This window comes from Ursus maritimus, unplaced genomic scaffold (genome assembly GCF_017311325.1).
Source record: "Ursus maritimus isolate PB19 unplaced genomic scaffold, ASM1731132v1 scaffold_13, whole genome shotgun sequence".
Lineage (NCBI taxonomy): Eukaryota > Metazoa > Chordata > Mammalia > Carnivora > Ursidae > Ursus > Ursus maritimus.
In genome coordinates, this window is record NW_024423675.1 from 55,581,348 (window position 1) to 55,600,115 (window position 18,768).

Sequence of the window (18,768 nt, forward strand, 5' to 3'; positions counted from 1 at the left end):
ACAATATCAAGGTACAGAAAGTGAAAACCTCTCTCTGCTCTCCTGAGTTTTTTGTTTTTTTTTTTTGGTAAGACTTTATTTGGGAGAGAGTGCACGCATGGGAGCACACAAGTGGGGGGAGGGGCAGAGGGAGAGGGAGAAGCAGACACCCTGCTGAGCACGGATCCGCTCTCAGGACTCCAGGATCATGACCTAAGCAGACACTCAATGGACTGAGCCATGCAGGTGCCCCATAATATAATCATTTTAGAAGACAAAAGTGCTAGGATAAATATCACATAATGCAGAGCAAGTAAGTTGTGGATTATCTGTTAATTTATCTTCCAGTAGCTCAGATTATTGAGTGATAATGAACACTTCCTTTCTCAGAAAACCAAAGTTTTACACTTTTGTACTTTATATATACTTACAGTTTTGTCTTTCACATTCCAGAACACAGCAGCTCCTTCTCTGATTTAAAAGAATAAAAGAACCAACTAAGTTAATGCTGGAATATATTCTTTAGGGCTATACATAAAGCCATGCTTAGGTAACTTCTAGGATATATCCCGAAGGCAATCTTTAAAAATGTGATTTATTACTTATTTGACATTATGGTCCCTACATGGAGTTGCTAAACCAAGAGCCCTTCCTGAACTCTTGATAAAACCTGAGCTCCCCCAAATCCATGATTACTCACATGGCTTGCAGAATAAATATTATTGTAATACTATATAACTTCATGTATCTAGACCGTTTCATACCTGGTTCAATTCTGATGTACAGAATAAGGAAAATTTGGGGCCCGTCTTAGCTCTCATTAGGCAGATTTTGCTATAGGAAAAGAATAAAGGATCATGCTTTTAATGGTTGTGGAATAAAGAGACGGAGATAAATTAAAGCCAAAGATGGCTAAAAGCACCCATGGAATAATGCCACCCATCCTTACAGTGCTTGGAGCAGTGCGATGAAGCCATTAGGAGGCCTATGAATCTAGTTTTGGCTTTGAAAGAATTTGAGGTCTAAAAACTATAAATGAACTTGTTTTGATTACCTGAAGTTTGACATGCTGAGCAGTTTTTGGTGTTAAATAAAAAACGAGGGAGAGAGAGAGACAGAGAGAGAAGTTATGGCTCTGGGTTATTGCACTGGAAGAAGGAAAGGTGGAAATGAAGGAAAGGTAAAAATTCGGTGGTCCCGATCATTCTTCAAACGTTTCTTAAGCACCGTGCTTATCAGCATATGTGTGGGTCAGCACTCTGCACTGGATACAAAGATGAGTTTGGTCTAGTTCTCTTGAGGAACTCCCGATTTAGAAAAGACTGACCTCCAATTGCGGGTACAGAGTGGAGAGTGCTCGGAGAGTTACGCAGAACGTACTCTGGGATGTCTGCAGGGGGCCCGTTCCCACAGCACCAGTAGGGCTAAGCCAAAGGAGAGAACGGGAGGCGGCAATAGGGTAGAGGGAACGACCTGGGCTCAGGGAGAAGGTGTGACGGAGCCCGGCCGCATCTCGGAATAAACAGCTAGTTGTCTGCAAGGCTGCGGATGTGAGCAAGCAGTGGGCGATCAGGCCAGAGAGGCAGTGACAAGGAGTCTGGTCAAGTTCCACGGAATTTTAAACAGGAGAGTGCAGTGATCAGAAGCGCCCACTGAAAACTGCTCCTGTCAGTGACAGGCAGTCAGACAGGCAGGGGGACCAGGCAGCCAGCTGTGGCACCCCGCTGCTGTACGGCCTAGGAGGTGGATGGCATTGGTATCTAAAGCTACAGCGAGAGGAGTATTAGTTCAGAGTATCACTTGTGGGTTCATGAGAGGTCTTGGGATCATGCCCCTCTCCGTTCAGGAAGCTGTGGTGTTCGGTGTGGCACTTGGAGGCCATGGGGGCCACGGAGCCCTTGAAATGTGCCTGATCCATGCCGATTGACGCTGGCAACGTAAACCACACAGCAAGTTTCAAAGACTCAGTGTGAAAAGAACAGTACACAAATCTCATTAATTATTGACTGACTGCATGTTGAAATGACAGCATTGTAGATATGCTGGGTTAAATAAAATACATTGCTCAAATTCATTTCAGGCAACATATATTATTATTGGTGTTCAAATTTAAATCTTTTTTTTTTTAAACTTTTAAAAATGTGTCTACTAGAAAATGTATCATTACATATGAGGCTTGCGTTGTATTTCTACTGGACGGTGCTCACCTAGAGGCCCTCGGAAATCCAAATCCCTCACTCGAGTCAAAGGAGACGCTATTCTCCTTGGGCCACGTGTTGAACTCTTTTTTTTTTTTAAAAGATTTATTTTTATTTATTTATTTATTTGAAGAGAAAAGAGATAGCCAGCGAGAGAGGGAGCACGTGTTGAACTCTTTTTTTTTTAAAGATTTTTATTTATTTATTTATTTATTTATTTATTTATTTATTTATTTGAAGAGATAAGAGACAACCAGCGAGAGAGGGAACACAAGCAGGGGGAGTGGGAGAGGAAGAAGCAGGCTCATAGCGGAGGAGCCTGATGTGGGGCTCGATCCCAGAACGCCGGGATCACGCCCTGAGCCGAAGGCAGACGCTTAACCACTGTGCCACTCAGGCGGCCCCACGTGTTGAACTCTTGATAATCTCCAAAGTTATGTCAAAGGGAGGTAAGGCTTTGAGAGGAACCAAGCTGGAGCTTCCAGCTATCCTCAACTCTAAGCACTGATATCACAAACATTTTATTGAAGTTTGGGTTCTTACAGACACTCTATGTGTTTCTGTTCTTTCATAGAACAATCCCATGACTGTGGGAAATTCCCTTAATCTCTCTCACCCTGAATTTCCCCAGCTGCAGAATGGCAATCATAGGCCTCCTCAAGAGCTGGGAGGACAATATGAAATTATTTTAAGCGGTTAATATTATCATAACCATTCTCACTCAGCTACTAGGGAGTATTTGGTGTTGAAACCACCTTTAACTAAAAGGAGTAAGTATATGTAACTCGGGGTTCCAGTCTGAGTCTCTGGAGAGGCAAGGTGGTCTAAAACTAAAGCAAAAAAGCTACAGAAGGAGGGGAAAAAAAGGAAGAAAAGACAGCAGGGTGGTAGCATGAGTCTGGTAGGAAGCCCTGAAGATGAATGGAAACTAGGATGCTTTACATACTCTCAGGAAACACAAATCCAGATTTATAAATAAAGGCGAGCCATGGAAAAATTATTTGTTTTAAAAATTATTTGTTTTATCAGGATTTACCAGAAAATTCCTAAAACTGACAAAGTCCCCTAGATCAAATAAGAATCAAAGGAGAATTTTAAATCCCAAGTAAATTTTGAACACATTTACTACTAAGGGAGGAGGTACGCCGTCGGGTTTAAGGACCGTGTTATCTGGACGGCAACATGCAGAAGAATGACACTGGACCACTCTCTTACACCATACACAAAAATAAATTCAAAATGGATGAAAGACCTAAATGTGAGACAGGAAATCATCAAAATCCTAGAGGAGAACACAGGCAGCAACCTCTGTGACCCAGGCCGCTGTAGCAACTTCTTACTAGACACATCACCGGAGGCAAGGGCAACAAAAGCAAAAATGAACCACTGGGACTTTATCAAGATAAAAAGCTTCTGCACAGTGAAGGAAACAATCAACAAAACTAAAAGGCAGCCTATGGAATGGGAGAAGATATTTGCAAATGACAGATCAGATAAAGGGTCAGTATCTAAAATCTATAATGAACTTATCAAACTCAACATCCAAAAAACAAATAATCCCGTTAAGAAATGGGCAGAAGACATGAAAAGACATTTCTCCAAAGAATACACACAGATGGCTAACAGGCACGTGAAAGGATGTTCAACGTCACTCAGCATCAGAGGAATACAAATCAAAATCGTGATGAGATACCACCTCACACCTGTCAGAATGGATAAAATTAGCAACACAGAAAACAACAGATGTTGGCGAAGATGCGGAGAAAGGGGAGCCCTCTTGTTGGTGGGAATACAAAACTCTAGAAAACAGTATGAAGTTTCCTCAAAAAGCTGATAACAGAACTATGACCCAGTAATTATTTACCCAACGGACACAAAAATACAGACCCGAAGGGGCACACGCACTGCGATATATATATAGCAGCAATGTCCACAATAGCCAAACTATGGAAAGAGCCCAGATGTCCATCGACAGAGGAATGGATAAAGAAGTGGTACATACTCAGCGATCAAAGAATGAAATCTTGCCATTTGCACTGATGTGGACGGAGCTAGGGTGTATTACGCTAAGTGACATAAGTCAGTCAGAGAAAGACAAATACTGTATGATCTCACTCGTGTGTGAAATTTAAGAAACCAAACAGATGAACATATGGGAAAGGGGGAAAAAAAAGAGAGATGGAAACAAACTATAAGAGACTTTCAACAATACAGAACAAACAGAGCGTTGATGGGAGGTGGGTGGGGGGATGGGCTAGATGGGTGATGGCTATTAAGGAGGGCACTGGGTGTTATATATATATGTGAGGAATCACCAAATTCTACTCCTAAAACCAATATTACACTACATATGACTAACTAGAATTTAAATAAAAATTTGAAAAATTAAAATTACACTGTAGTAAAGGTGCAAAGTGCAGAAAGATAAAAATAAACAAAACATCTGTGGTTCTACCACTTGGAGGAAAAACAAACAAACAAAAAACCCACAATATCTGACCACAGGCCCATTTCCCAGTAGGGTCGCTCACTTGTCTTACCTGAAGAAGAATATTGTTCCAGGATCACCTTCTTTAGCAGAGTGTTCCACTCCTATCACCAAAATATTCGCAGCATCTGTGATTTTAAATAAAGGCATAAAAGCTACCATTATAAAGTGACACAAGGTTTATGAGTCACCTCTGAACTTTTAATAAAGTCCTGATAATCATTCCTTCATACACCATTAAGTGCCCTGTAACATTCTGTCCATTTCTAGGTTTCTGAAAGTATTTAACATATGAAAATGAAAAGACTATAAGAAATTACTTCCACAAAACATTGAAACACCTGTGACACTGTTATTAATACTACTTAAAACCACTTACTGACACCCATTTTCATTCAGTAATCACTTCAGTTAATAATTATTGCAGTCTTAGTTTTAATGCAACTAAGATTCAAGAATTAAATTTTCTACAAAATTCTCTTCCTTTAAATACCATTTTGTTAATAGAATTTTAATATTCTCAAACTACTCATTTGATGAATTTTAAATTATATGAAGTGTGAGACAACAGAAATGTACGGAAAAAAATATACTGACCATTTCAAAACATATCTGAGTTCAAAGTTATTCATGAGAACCAACACTGTAGTCACCTGTAACTAAATATTTCAACCTTTTAAATATTATTACATGTATATTAATATACATATATTCATCAATAAGTAGTTGCTTTATATATTAGTAAATTGAATATATCAATTAATAAATATACTAATGTTAATTTGCAAAAAATTATATGTAATTTCTTTTTTTTTTTTTAAAGATTTTATTTATTTATTCGACAGAGATAGAGACAGCCAGCAAGAGAGGGAACACAAGCAGGGGGAGTGGGAGAGGAAGAAGCAGGCTCACAGCGGAGAAGCCTGATGTGGGGCTCGATCCCAGAACGCCGGGATCATGCCCTGAGCCGAAGGCAGACGCTTAACCGCTGTGCCACCCAGGCGCCCCTATATGTAATTTCTTAACCTAACATTAGGACGAACAAAACTTCAGAGTTCCTAGTAGAGGCTGGGGAATGGGGCATTCAGATAAAGACCAAAGCCTACACTACCTTTTTTGGGTGAGCTCTAACTTCCCTGAACGTAGCCAAGAGCAACACGAATGAAATGGAAAAGACCCAGGGCAGCGGGACTGGTACTAGAAGCTAGCCAGGGTGTAGGGCACAGGGCCACCCTTCTGACAGCCCTTAGAATCAGTCAAGAATACACCTGGAAAATTTTTTATCTTCAGGGTTCTGGACATAGCTCTGTTTTTCTCAGTCAATTATGTTTGTTTCTGCCATCAAACAGCACGAAGAGTCTGTCCTGATCACCAAGGCTGAAAGAGCACTTCTTATGGGGTCGATGACTCTTTGAAGAATTTTCTATGTAACAGGGAGGTTTTCAATCTGCTACTTTTGCTACTTTGTGCTAAATTCATGAATTTCCATCAGAGTGTTCCAAATTATTTATTTTTTAATATAAAATAGGCTATTTTCTTCAAGAATCCTTCCTGATACTATCCTAAAAATCCTGTTAAGTTTAATTCTCTTTTTAAATATTCCTTGTATTTCTCTTTCCGTTAACTTTTTTTTTATTTAAGATTTTATTTATTTATTTGAGAGAGAGAGAGAGACAGCCAGCGAGAGAGGGAACACAAGCAGGGGGAGTGGGAGAAGAAGCAGGCTCCCAGCGGAGGAGCCTGATGTGGGGCTCGATCCCAGGACTCCAGGATCACACCCTGAGCCGAAGGCAGACGCTTAGTGACTGAGCCACCCAGGCGCCCCTTTTAACTTTGTTAAAGTATCGAATTCTACTGGTAAATTTTTCTTTAAAGGCTCTCCCCCACATTTCTGTTAATTGCATGGTTCTTCTGTAACACTAAAACAACTTTTTAATGCAACAGAAATGAAGTGTCACAGTCTTTGATCATCCCAAGTCACAGTGACCCTACAAATAAAGCTTAACAAACCATAATGATTTTAATCGGAGAACGAAGTTCTCTGTAAATACATTTCCTTATCTTTGCCATTTGTATAAAGAGACTCAACATCATTTTTGTGATGCAATCCTTTTTTTTTTTTTTTTAAGATTTGTTTTAGAGAAGGGGAGAGAGCAGTGGGGGGAGTCAGAGGGAGAGGGAGAGGGTCCCAAGCAGACACCCCACTGAGCTCGGAGGAGCCAAACTCGGGGCTCGATCTCACAACCTGATCGTGTCCTGAGCAGAAACCAAGAGCTGGATGCTTAACCAAAGGTGCCACCCAGGCACCCCTGATGTAATCTTTTAAAAAGAAAACGGAATGTAAACAAGTGCATATTTAAGACGTAGCACAGGAAAGTTATTTTCTAATACATTTTAATATACTTGGCCCCAGGTCCAAGAAGACGTACCCCTAGGCAAGCTTGTTACTTCAACATATCCACGGGAGGCCAGATCTTGAGAGAGAGTCCCGAGATGATATTCGTCTGCAGTGGCAAACGCTGTGCAGTGCATCAGGTCCTGTTTTGGCGAGATAGGCATGACGCAGGTTACCAAGGGGTTGACATGTCTGTGATGGCTATCACATTCCAGGACTCCGTTTTGCAAAGCAAGCACCCGAGAGTTTTCATTAAAGGTCTCAAAGGTTCATCCAAGGGATATGATAAGGGTGAAGAGAAAGAAGGTATAGGGAGATGGATTTCAGCCCAAACTGTGAAAGAACTTTCTCCTGCCAGCCACCAAAAAGATGTAATGGGCTATCCAGAAAGAGAGCTGCTCCCCCAGTGGTGGCGCTGCCAATGCAGATTGAGCAAAAGATACGGAGAGGATTAAGGCATCACAGGGCCGTGGGTGGAAGGATATTTAGTCTCTCCACACCTGCGTTTCCATGACTTCTTCATGGCCACATGAGTATTTGAGGCCATTTGATAATTTGTCACTAGGCTTGTACAGCAGAGATTACTTTAAATCTACTAAGGAGGTACAGCACTTTTACTCTGGTTACTATTCAACAAAAAGTTATGTTTATCTGAGGATGTGTCCGGGTTTCGTAAGTGCATGGAGTCTCATCTGTGCACACACGTGTACATCTCTGCTGTGTGTGTGTGTGTGTGTGTGTGCAGGACACAGATGGTAAGGACATGGCACAGCAGTGCTTCTGTCACACTGTGAGTCACAACCCATCACTGAGGGCCGCTACCGATTTAGTTGGCCCAAACCAGCTTTTGAAAAGAATTAATTACAATAAAATAGAAAATATTACAGTACATCATTCAGAGTGCAGGTAAATATTATTTTATGAAGGTTTTTTTTTGTCACTTATGCATGTCTAGTACGTAAAATGTAAAATGTATTTCTCACTAGGGGATGAAGTCAATTAAGTTCAAAAGCTATTAGCAAAGACTTCATGAGTTCAGCACAGAATCGGAATAGTTTTTTAAAAAAACCAGAATGACAAAATACCTACTTATAGGATTGTTGTGAAGTTTAAACAAGCTGATAAATGTCCAATGCTCAGAATCATGGCTATCACAAATGATCAATATTTGTGAGATTATAGTTATTACTATTGCATGTACAGGTATATTTAAACCATCAAAATTTATGGGAGTTGAAAAGGTTTATCAAGTAATTTACATCTGAATGTTCATATGTTCATACTTTTATATTTTCAACCAGAACATGAGTGATTCTATTATGCTGCTTTGGCCCACCACTGGTTAAAAGAGATTTATGAGTCACTGAATCAAAATTTACTCCTAGGAGTTACTCATCTCAACAAGAAACTCTTTCCCTTTCTGTTCCATTCCTAGTACAAAGTTTCAGAAAAGTAGTATATTAATTCCTTCCCCTCTTCCACGTTTGTTACCTAATTCCTCGCCCTGTCTCAAGAAATGGCCTAACTCTGCTTTGCCTTTTCCTTAATCCGTTATGCGGTTCTAATGTGTGGTTTAAAAAGTAGCACAGGAATAAACAAAGGACCTGAGGATACACACAAACTAAAAAACCTAAAATCAACCCAATATCCAGTCATCAGCAAAATAATTTTACCTCAATTAGAAAAAAAAATAAAAAAGGAAAGTCAGACAAGCAGAAATTGCTGGTGAATGTGAATGCAGGACACCCTCCTTTTGCACGTAGGTATCTGATAAGCTGATTCCCAGAGTCACTGTCAAGTAAGAACATGCTGGTATAGGAATCACATGGATCCATACAGCCAGAGTCGAGCTAATACAGATAGTTACAGAGGAATCAATTCCGTGCTTAAGGTTTAGAACTGCTAACACTATCTGTTCTTTTTAAGGCTCCATGGAGTTAGAAAGAGCTGACAGGACATGTGATTAAGCTGGATGAAAGAGAGGAAGCCTGGTAACAGGCATCAGGTAAGGCCACAGTGGGCAGGCTCCACTCTGCAGCAGACCCAACAAATTTATTGACGCTTGTCAAGCAAAATCACAGTATATTAGGTTGGATGTGAGAATTACTTCTGTGACTACTATGGTTGACACGCTTAGTCTGGGCCAGAAGGAGAAAGGCGGGAGGCACAAAAAAGATAAGAGATGAGGAGAGGGGTGCCCAGCAGGCTTAGTCGGTTAAGTGTCTGACTCTTTTTTTTCTTTTTTAATTTGTATGGCAGAGAGAGAGAGAGAGAGAGAGAGACAGCGAGAGAGGGAACACAAGCAGGGGGAGTGGGAGAGGGAGAAGCAGGATTCCCGCCGAGCAGGGAGCCCGATGTGGGGCTCGATCCCAGGACCCTGGGATCATGACCTGAGTCGAAGGTAGATGCTTAACGACTGAGCCACCCAGGCGCCCCTAAGTGTCTGACTCTTGATCTCAGCTCAGGTCTTGATCTCACGGTCGTGAGTTCAAGCCCCTTTAAAAAATTAAATTAAATTAAAAAAAAAGAGTTGAGGAGATAAGGGGGTCCCAGTCCAAGAACTATCCCAGTGGAGGATCTTTCCAAACTGAAAGTGGCAGAGGCCAGCTGTCTCTAGAATCAGAATTGTAAACTGGCAGCTCAGAGAACTATCCAACTCCAAAAGTGACCCATCTAGGGTTTTTAAGATCTGAATTCATTGTCAACAACAAATTGAGATCTCACACAAAAGCCAGATTTCCACCAACTTTTTACCAAGTGGACGATCTGGCAATGACCAACTAAGGTTGAGGAGGGGGTTGCAGTTCTCCAGCGCACCCAGGCCCTGCCACTCGCTGCTGTCTCCTGCCTGCTTCACCGTCATTTGTTACCGACCAGACTCACCCATGCTAAGGAGGTATAGTACTCTGCACTCTCAAGGATGGGGCAAGGCAAGGCGTTCAGCCACTACTTCCATGAGAAAACGTATTCTGAGTTCCAAAGAGATTAAAAATAAATCTTGAAACACAGTCTGTTTTTACTTAGCCATTCCAAGGATTTTTGCAGACTTTCTGAAGATTGTCACCTTTCCTTCTGTCTCCTGTTTGATTTGGCTCACAGTCCTGGCCGGCGTCACACAGCTTATCTGGCTTGCCACACCACGATCTGTACCCTCCTTAAGCATCTCAGATCTCAGCCTCTAACTTATGGCTTCTTCTATTAATAAAGGATTCACAACGCTCTTCAGTTTGATTTGTTAGATCTTTTTTTTTAGTTTTATATCCTTTAAGTTTCAAGATTATACTCAAATCCATTCGGTAAAAGGAAAGAGAGGCCCATGGAGTGTGTTGTCTTCACATTTTTTCCCCTGTTAATGATATTGTTACGTTGTGAGAAGCTTTTGTTTTCATACATGTCTTTTTCTGGATTTTTATAATGAATCACGTATCTATATGTAGAGAGAGCAAATTTCAGGGTTTAGGATAGGGATCAACACTCGTTCTTAAATAAATGTGCCAAATTAACCTAAAATAGTTACTGGATTTAACACCTAAGTTTAGGCCTTTCTATTTTAAAATGTTAAAAAAACAAAAACAAAACCCTAAAACCCAAAGCCAAGAAAGCCACCGTGTTTCAGTATGTGTTTCATTTTTCTGGCCACAGAAAACATGTTCCAGCAGATGGGGCTAGAAATCTATATATGATTCTTGTTTCAGCACATAACACACACTCTGATGGAACACTTTTCTTGAAAAAGAAAGTTTATTTTTATTCATATTCTAGTACTAAAGAAAATTAATGCAGAACCTCAATATTGTTTTGTACTGCGGAAAGAAAAATGCATGTTTTTCCTGTTATGTATAGATTGCAGATAAAGTTAGAAAACACAAATATGTTTTACACTACCAGTAGAATGCTTTGGCTTTCAAGTGTTTTGACGACACCCCACGGTGAGAAAGCTTTTTGTATACACAGTACTCGTAGGCGTATGTGCACACATACCAGTAACTGCACAGAAAATCCACAAAATAGTATTAGCTCTATCACTACTGATGCTTTCTATTCTATTTCACTAAAAAACCCCCCTAAGAACAAACAGACAACTATTAACAACCCACGAGTTAACTTTGCTGTACACAGTGGTCTTCCTCTGAAGACCACGAGCAGGCACCTGGCACCTGCCCTCTCGTGCCCATCTCCATGCTGCTCAGAGCAGTGGCTGTCATCCCCCAGCAGGCTCCTCCTGAGAGACAGGACACACAAACAGGAAGCACTGTTGTTTGCTCTGATCAGCTCTGAGCCAATGGCACATGGGCTGAACATCTTAGTAGGTTAATCTCTGCAAATGACACCAGGTAAAGACTTGATTCCAGCAGAGAGGGTGATTAACCTCATTCAGCACACTGTGTGGCAGAGGAAGAGGGCGAGCTCAGGAGCGTGTGTGGGGGTCCAGACAAAGCACACCTGCCGTCTGGTACAAAGCAGAGTCCTTCCTGTCTCAGTCCAGAGGGGTAGAAAGGGCTATACCGCCACAAAGGATTTGCCAGCCCCATGACGCCCACGTGGAAATGGAGTGGCCCTCCATCTGGGGCAGATAAAAGCCAGTCGTTGGCCCTGGGGATAGAGTACCTAGTCACACTTCAAGACTGTGTTCGCCTAGGAAAAGTAAGATCATCAGAAAGAATGTTCCAAGAGACACCTGGCTGGCTCAGTGGGAAGAGCATATGACTTTTGATCTCAGGGTCATGAGGTTGAGCCCCACACTGGCTGTAGAGATTACTTAAAAAAAAAAATAAATAAATGAATCAACTCCTAACTTCATAACCTGAGGATCAATAATGAAGGTGTATAGACCTTTTTGAAGGAAGTCAAGCACGCAGTAAGAAAAACAGCAACAACACAAATTAAACATGCTCAGGGTCTACTTCTCAGAATCAAGATTTTAAGACAGACATTCTAACCTGTTTTCTGATAGATTCAGAAGGCCTGATCAAGTTTTAAATATTCTACATTCCCATTTTTAATGTTGATGACCATGGACATCAAAGACCCCTTTGTCTCTCTTCTCTCCTTTCCAATTTAATGAACATTTATTTAGTATAAAGCGCAGCTTTGGGTATCATGTAAGATACAAAAGCTAGCAAAGGGCTTGATCTTGACCTTAAATAGTATTGATCATTTAGAAGGGAAATGCAACTGTAGCTGAGAAACTCCCATAAACCCCTTAACAGTGAATAAAAAAGCCCCTTCAACCCTAAAAAAACCAAAAAATTTTCTCTTTTCTGACTGTACCTTGCCACATCATTTCACTACCTGAACCCATACAGTTACTACAGGCTAATGAGTGCTTACCAGTCTGCTTAGCTACTAAAAAAGGATTTTTTTAATTTGATGAAGAATTTACAGTTTGAATTTTTTAAAATGGGTGTTTTTTACAGTACCGTTCCAACACTGGACTTAATACTAGTCTCCTGGGGCGCCTGGGTGGCTCAGTCGTTAAGCGTCTGCCTTCGGCTCAGGGTGTGATCCCAGGGTCCTGGGATCGAGCCCTGCATCGGGCTCCATGCTCTGCTGGGAGCCTCCTTCTTCCTCTCCCACTCCCCCTGCTTTTGTTCCCTCTCTCGATGGCTGTCTCTCTCTCTGTCAAATAAATAAATAAAATCTTTAAAAAAAAAAAAATACTAGTCTTCTTCCTCAAAGTTTCCGTAAGTCAATAACTAATCTTTTCATAAACTATATTTTTATATTTAATTGCCTATACTTTGTCTTTATATGTACTAATAATTCTTAATGAATTCTTAATCAACTAAGATGTTGATTCCCTGGGGCACCAGGGTGGCTCAGTCAGTTAAGCATCTGACTCTTGGTTTCGGCTCAGGTCATGATCTCAGGGTTGTGAAATTGAGCCCCACCTTGGGCTCTGTGCTCAGCGGGGGTCTGCTGGAGATTCTCTCTCTCTCTCTCTCTCTCCCTTTGCCCCTCCCACTCGCGTGCACTCTCTCTCAAATAAATCTTAAAAAGAAAAAAAGATGTTGATTGCCTTTGGATATCATAGATTTTACTATTAGGCTTCAGAGATCTCATTGCCAGCTCTCTATGTTCACAGTAAGGCTGTGTTCCATGGACACTAGTTACAGTGCAAGCGATGATTACAAAACAGAATGCCACCACCACACATCTTTACCTCACTCACAGACAGAACTGGAAGGTTGGTCCTGGATGGCTGCCTGGTCCTCGATGCTTTTAGTGGTCTCTTGATTTGCGGAAAGTCTTGTTTAGGAACAAATGTTTCCGTTGATGGAGATGAGTAATGCCGCTCTAATATTTTTATAAACCACTTAGAACCTAATAGATTGGGTTTGTGAGTCACTTTCCTGTGAGTACCAAAAGATTTCCTGGTTGGAAGGTGCACTTTTTCATCTTGGCAATGCACAGCATTTAATGGAGAGAGTATGCTTGTATTTGAGGTTTTCTGATTCATTTCCAGGACGGGGGACTTACTCAAACCACCAGCTGCCATATGAGGATCCAGGTTTTGACTTCTCATCATGGTGCTGCATGTTGTAGTCTCAAATTCTTTGGGTGGTTTTAACGTTCCATGAACAAGTCTTTGGCACTGACGCACTTTTGATAAAATACAGTGAGATCCGGCCAAGGCTCTGAACAGTCTGGCTGACATTACCACATCTCAAGCTAAAAGAAGAAGAATGAGAAGTTCAAGTGTTTTTGTTTTTTACATGTTTTCAAATACATACAATATTTTCCTAGGTAATAAGCATACTTCTGTAAAAACATCTGCAGAACAAATACACCTTAACCTAAGTCTAGTAAAAGAATGAGGTTAAAAAAAATAAATATGGGGCGCCTGGGTGGCACAGCGGTTGAGCGTCTGCCTTCGGCTCAGGGCGTGATCCCGGCGTTCTGGGTTCGAGCCCCACATCAGGCTCCTCCGCTGGAAGCCTGCTTCTTCCTCTCCCACTCCCCCTGCTTGTGTTCCCTCTCTCGCTGGCTGTCTCTATCTCTGTCAAATAAATAAATAAAATCTTTAAAAAATAAATAAATAAATAAATAATAAAAAAATAAATACAAAGTGTAGTTACAACCTAGGCTGTTCCAATTCCAAAGACGACACAGTAACACTGTGCTATATTACCCACATCTAAATGGAAGAGGACCAGGGTGCGTCAAGGTGATGTTTAGAAGCTACTACTTTCAAAGTATCTCAAAAGCTGGAATTCTCTGTTTAGTTCTAGTCCAACTAGCTATTATAGTTCACCTTTAATTAGTACTATTCCTTGCCAGTTGAACCAGTGGGTTTTGAAGAAACTAATTATAAAAAATTTTAGAAATCTGTATACACTGGTTCTCCTATTCTCTTCTAGGAAATTCTTACCTTGAAACTAAAGACTGCCTTCATGGTGAGGTTACGCAAAGCACTAGGACAAAGAACGCAAAAGCTACAGGACAAACAAGAAGTGTGTTTTCTGGGGCGCCTGGGTGGTGCAGTTGTTAAGCGTCTGCCTTCGGCTCAGGGCGTGATCCCAGAGTTCTGGGATTGAGCCCCATGTCAGGCTCCTCCGCTGGAAGCCTGCTTCTTCATCTCCCACTCCCCCTGCTTGTGTTCCCTTTCTCACTGGCTGTCTCTCTCTCTGTCAAATAAATAAATAAAATCTTAAAAAAAAAAAAAAAAGAAGTGTGTTTTCTGTCTTTGCAGAGAAAGACAGACGTAGCATTTAAGGTGTCTAACATACACACAAAATTAAGGTTTTGTTAAAAACTGGGGCACATCTCAGGAAAGTTAAATTTTAATTGCACAAACTAAATTTAAAGGTTAAAAGTATATTAGATTGTTAATTACTCTAAAAGTTCTGCATAAGCTTTGTGCATTATCAGCAACTGCAACTTCATATGCTTGGTTTCCAGCATTCTACTCCAAACTCCATGTCTGGTCTTTTTTTTTTTTTTTTTAAAGATTTTATTTATTTATTCGACAGAGATAGAGACAGCCAGCGAGAGAGGGAACACAAGCAGGGGGAGTGGGAGAGGAAGAAGCAGGCTTCCAGCGGAGGAGCCTGATGTGGGGCTTGATCCCATAACGCCGGGATCACGCCCTGAGCCGAAGGCAGACGCTTAACCCCTGTGCCACCCAGGCGCCCCATGTCTGGTCTTTCAAGCTCACTCCTCTTACTCAATTCCAACAATTCTTCAACCCCAATAGGACCTAACAATTCAATGGTCCAAACACCCTTTCAGCACCCCTCATTCCCCACACGTCACTTCCGCCACGCTCAGTATATATTCTGTGGTCTACCATCTCTTTCTCTCCTCCGTATACCTCAAACCCCTTGCATCCCTCTCTCTTCCTCATCCCCGTGTGACATCACATCCACCAAAATTAAATATAATTCACCTAATATGTGCCTGCACTCCTGCCTCTGAACGTGGCTACAGACAACCAACCAACCACGCCAACTGGTCTCACTTTAAAATCATGACCGCTTCCTTCAGGAGCGCCCTTCACGCTGCTGAACACCATAACCTATTTCCCTACCAGAGTCGACTCTGTGCTCTCTCCTCATACCTCCAAAGCCTCCTCTTCCTTTCTCATTCTTGATAATGATCTTGCTTCCTCCTTCGTTGACAGAACAGAAACAACCAGAAGAGAATTTCCATAAGCTCTCACCTGCTGATCCACCGGCCCACCGACTACTTCTGTGCCCATGTAGTTTGTCTTCCCATCTGCTGCCACAGATGAGCTGCCTGTGGTCCCATCTGGAACTGGGTCCTCCATGTGCACACCAAGTCTCATCCCTTCCTGCCCCTAGCAGCAATGGCTAAACCCTTCTTTTCTCTTTCATGCTATTTATTTTTCCTTCTTTAGATTTTATTTATTGGGTTGCCTGGGTGGCTCAGTCGTTGAGCGTCTGCCTTAGGCTCAGGTCATGATTCCAATGTTCTGGGATCGAGCCTTGCATCCGGCTCCCTGCTCAGCAGGAAGTCTGCTTCTCCCTCTCCCACTCCCCCTGCTTGTGTTCCCTCTCTTGCTGCCAATCTCTCTGTCATATAAATAAGTAAAATTAAAAAAAAAAAAGATTTTATTTATTTATCCCAGAGAGAAAGAGAAAGCAGGAGGAAGAGCAGAGGGAGAGAGACAAGCAGACTCTGCGCTGAGCATAGAGCCTGATGCGGGGCTCGATTTCAGGACCCTGAGATCATGACCTGAGCCAAAACCAAGAGTCAGATGCTTAAGTGACTGAGCCACTCAGGCATCGCTTTCCACCATATTCTAATTAGCATATGGCTATGCTTTAATTTCTATCTTATAAAAACAATTCTCCCCTAACCCCTTTTTCTTTCCATACACTTTAGCTTTTCTCTCAGTTCCTTTCCTTTAAAAGGAGTTTTATTAACTGTCTCTAACTCCTCTTCTCTGATTTTCTTGAATCCACTTCAAACAGGCTTTTATCCCTACCACTTTGCCAAATCCCACTTCAAGGCCACTAATGACCTCCATATTTCTAAATCCAGTGGTCACTTCTCATCTTCATTTTACCTGATTTATCAGCAACATCAGATTAGTTGATCACTCCACCCTCTTGGAAGCAACTTCTTCACTTGGCTTCTGGTATACAACACTGGCCATTTTCCTCCTACCTCATTGGTTGTACCTTCCATCTCTTTTGTGTTTTCCTATCCCCTCAACAATCAAAAGCACCACGGCTCAGTATTTGGGCCACTTTTCTTCTCTATTCTCAGCTCCGTATATGCAACTCCAATTTGCAGCTCCAAATATGCATTGATGAATAGCAAATATTTATTCCTAAACCACTCTGATAAGCATGAAAAACGTAACATGCTTAAAACTAAGCTTCTGAAATCTTCCCACAAATTCTATTCTTTCCACAGTCTTTCCCATTCACAAAATAGCAATTATATTCTTATCTTTGCTAAAGGCAAAAACCTACAATCCACCTTGCCTCTTCATTCTCCATACCCAGTATGTCAGCAAATCCCACTGGCTTTATGTGCACCAGGTCTCAACCGATACTGCTACCACCCTGGTCCAAGTTGCTGTCTTTCCATTATTGTAAGAGCCGCCTAAGCAGTCTCCCTGCTTCTGTTCTTCACCCCCTACAGATTCTTCTCAACACAGCAACCAAAGCAATCCTCTGAAGACCTACGTCGGATCACATCTTTCCTCTTGCACCAAATTTGAAGCTGGCCTCTCATCTTACTTGAAATAAAAGCCAAAGACCTTAAAAGGGATGCATGGTCCTACATTCTCTGGCCCTTCTCTCCACCTTAAATCTCCTACAGCTCTATGCCTTGCTCATTTTGCTCCAGTCACTCTGGATCTTGGTACTTTTTGTACTGACTGTTCCTTATGCTCTTCTCCTAAGAATCTGTAAGGCTCATTTCCTCACCTCCTTCAGATCTTTGCTCCAACAGACTCCTACCCACTGAAGTCTTCCCCAATCACTTCATTTAAAATGCACAACCAACTCTCTATCTTCCTCCACTGTTTAAAAATTAATTAATTTTTCCATTGCATTGAACATCACTTGAATGCCTTCTATTTCTAATTTGTCAATTCATATAGCAAAGATGAACTGAGTTCCTACCATGTGCCAGACTTTGTCCTAATTGCTGATAATACACATGAAAACAAAACAGACGAAAATCCCTACCTTTTGAAACTTACATCACATTGGAGATGCCAGAACATAAACTGGGTAAGTCAGAAAAATATATGTTAAGTAGTGACAAAGCCAGGGACGCCTGGCTGGCTCAGTCGGTAGATCTCTGGGCTGTGAGTTTGAGCCCCATGTTGGGTGTAGAGATTATTTTTTTTAAAAAAGATAAATTCTTTAAAAAAATAGTGACAAAGCTAAAGGAGAGAACATTAGAGGAAAGAATAGATTTCCCTCTCCCTTCCGTAGAATGTAAGCTTCTTGAGGATAAGATTTGTCTTCCATTCATGCTGTGCCTTTGATCACAGTGCCCACTATACAGTAGGTATTCCACTGATATTTTCTGAATGAAACACAAGGCAGCTACTCAGTTCCTAGGCACATTTCCTACTTCTTAAGAACAATAATACCAAATAAGAAAACAGTATCAGCCAGGTTACGATTCAAAGGAAGAGCGGCGCTAATCTTTGGGAGCATGCCTTCCAATTCCTTAAGCTCAATTAAAAAAAAAAAATCTTTGTGGTAAGCGCTATAGACTACCTCAAAAAAAGGTTCAGTAAGTGTTTATGGATTGCGTGCTTTTTTACTCCCAGCTAAGTCAACCAAAGATCACCGCATAGGTTCCGGTGAAACCTGGTGACCCGAGCGGTTCAGAGCGGCCGGGATCAAAGGTGAGGACCGCTGGGAGGGCCCATACAAGCTGCGGAAGAAAGGCAATGCACTAACCTCTCCGCCGGAAAAGAAGAGGGACGTGCCAAGCGCGCAAGCTTCCGCGACCCGGCTGCAGGTAAGACACAAGAGCGGTATCCGAACCTCCCGCTTCCCGCAGCCTGCACTGCCGGGCCGGCGACCGTACCAGTGCCCGCACTGCGCAAGCGCGCAGAACTGCCGGCCCGGCAGAACGTGGGCCGCCGGGTGCACGTGACTGCCGGACCACGTGATCCGCGTCGCCGCGACCTTTTCCGCTCCCTAGTGTCTGGGACCTCCCGGTCCCTGCTTGCTTCCGCCTCCGCCTGCTTCCTTATTCCGCTGCGCTCG

At 42.0% G+C, this 18,768-nt stretch overlaps 1 protein-coding gene across 4 annotated transcripts in view; it reads right to left on the reverse strand.

The window, feature by feature from the left end:
- The window catches only part of RMND1 (required for meiotic nuclear division 1 homolog), a 39,675-nt gene extending 20,952 nt beyond the window's left edge, over positions 1-18,723 (reverse strand). Inside the window, exons 1-5 of one of the 4 annotated variants that reach the window (XM_040627965.1) lie at positions 18,457-18,718; positions 13,233-13,732; positions 7,095-7,203; positions 4,718-4,793; positions 411-450 (exon numbers count right to left, since the gene is read on the reverse strand). In XM_040627965.1, coding sequence (XP_040483899.1) covers positions 411-450; positions 4,718-4,793; positions 7,095-7,203; positions 13,233-13,718 — 711 coding nt within the window. In that variant the 5' untranslated portion in view covers positions 13,719-13,732; positions 18,457-18,718. Of the gene's footprint in view, positions 1-410; positions 451-4,717; positions 4,794-7,094; positions 7,204-13,223; positions 13,733-18,456 lie in introns of all 4 variants that reach the window. The other 3 variants (XM_040627966.1, XM_008694999.2, XM_008695000.2) reach the window with 3 other exon arrangements.
- Between the last annotated feature and the right edge of the window lie 45 nt (positions 18,724-18,768).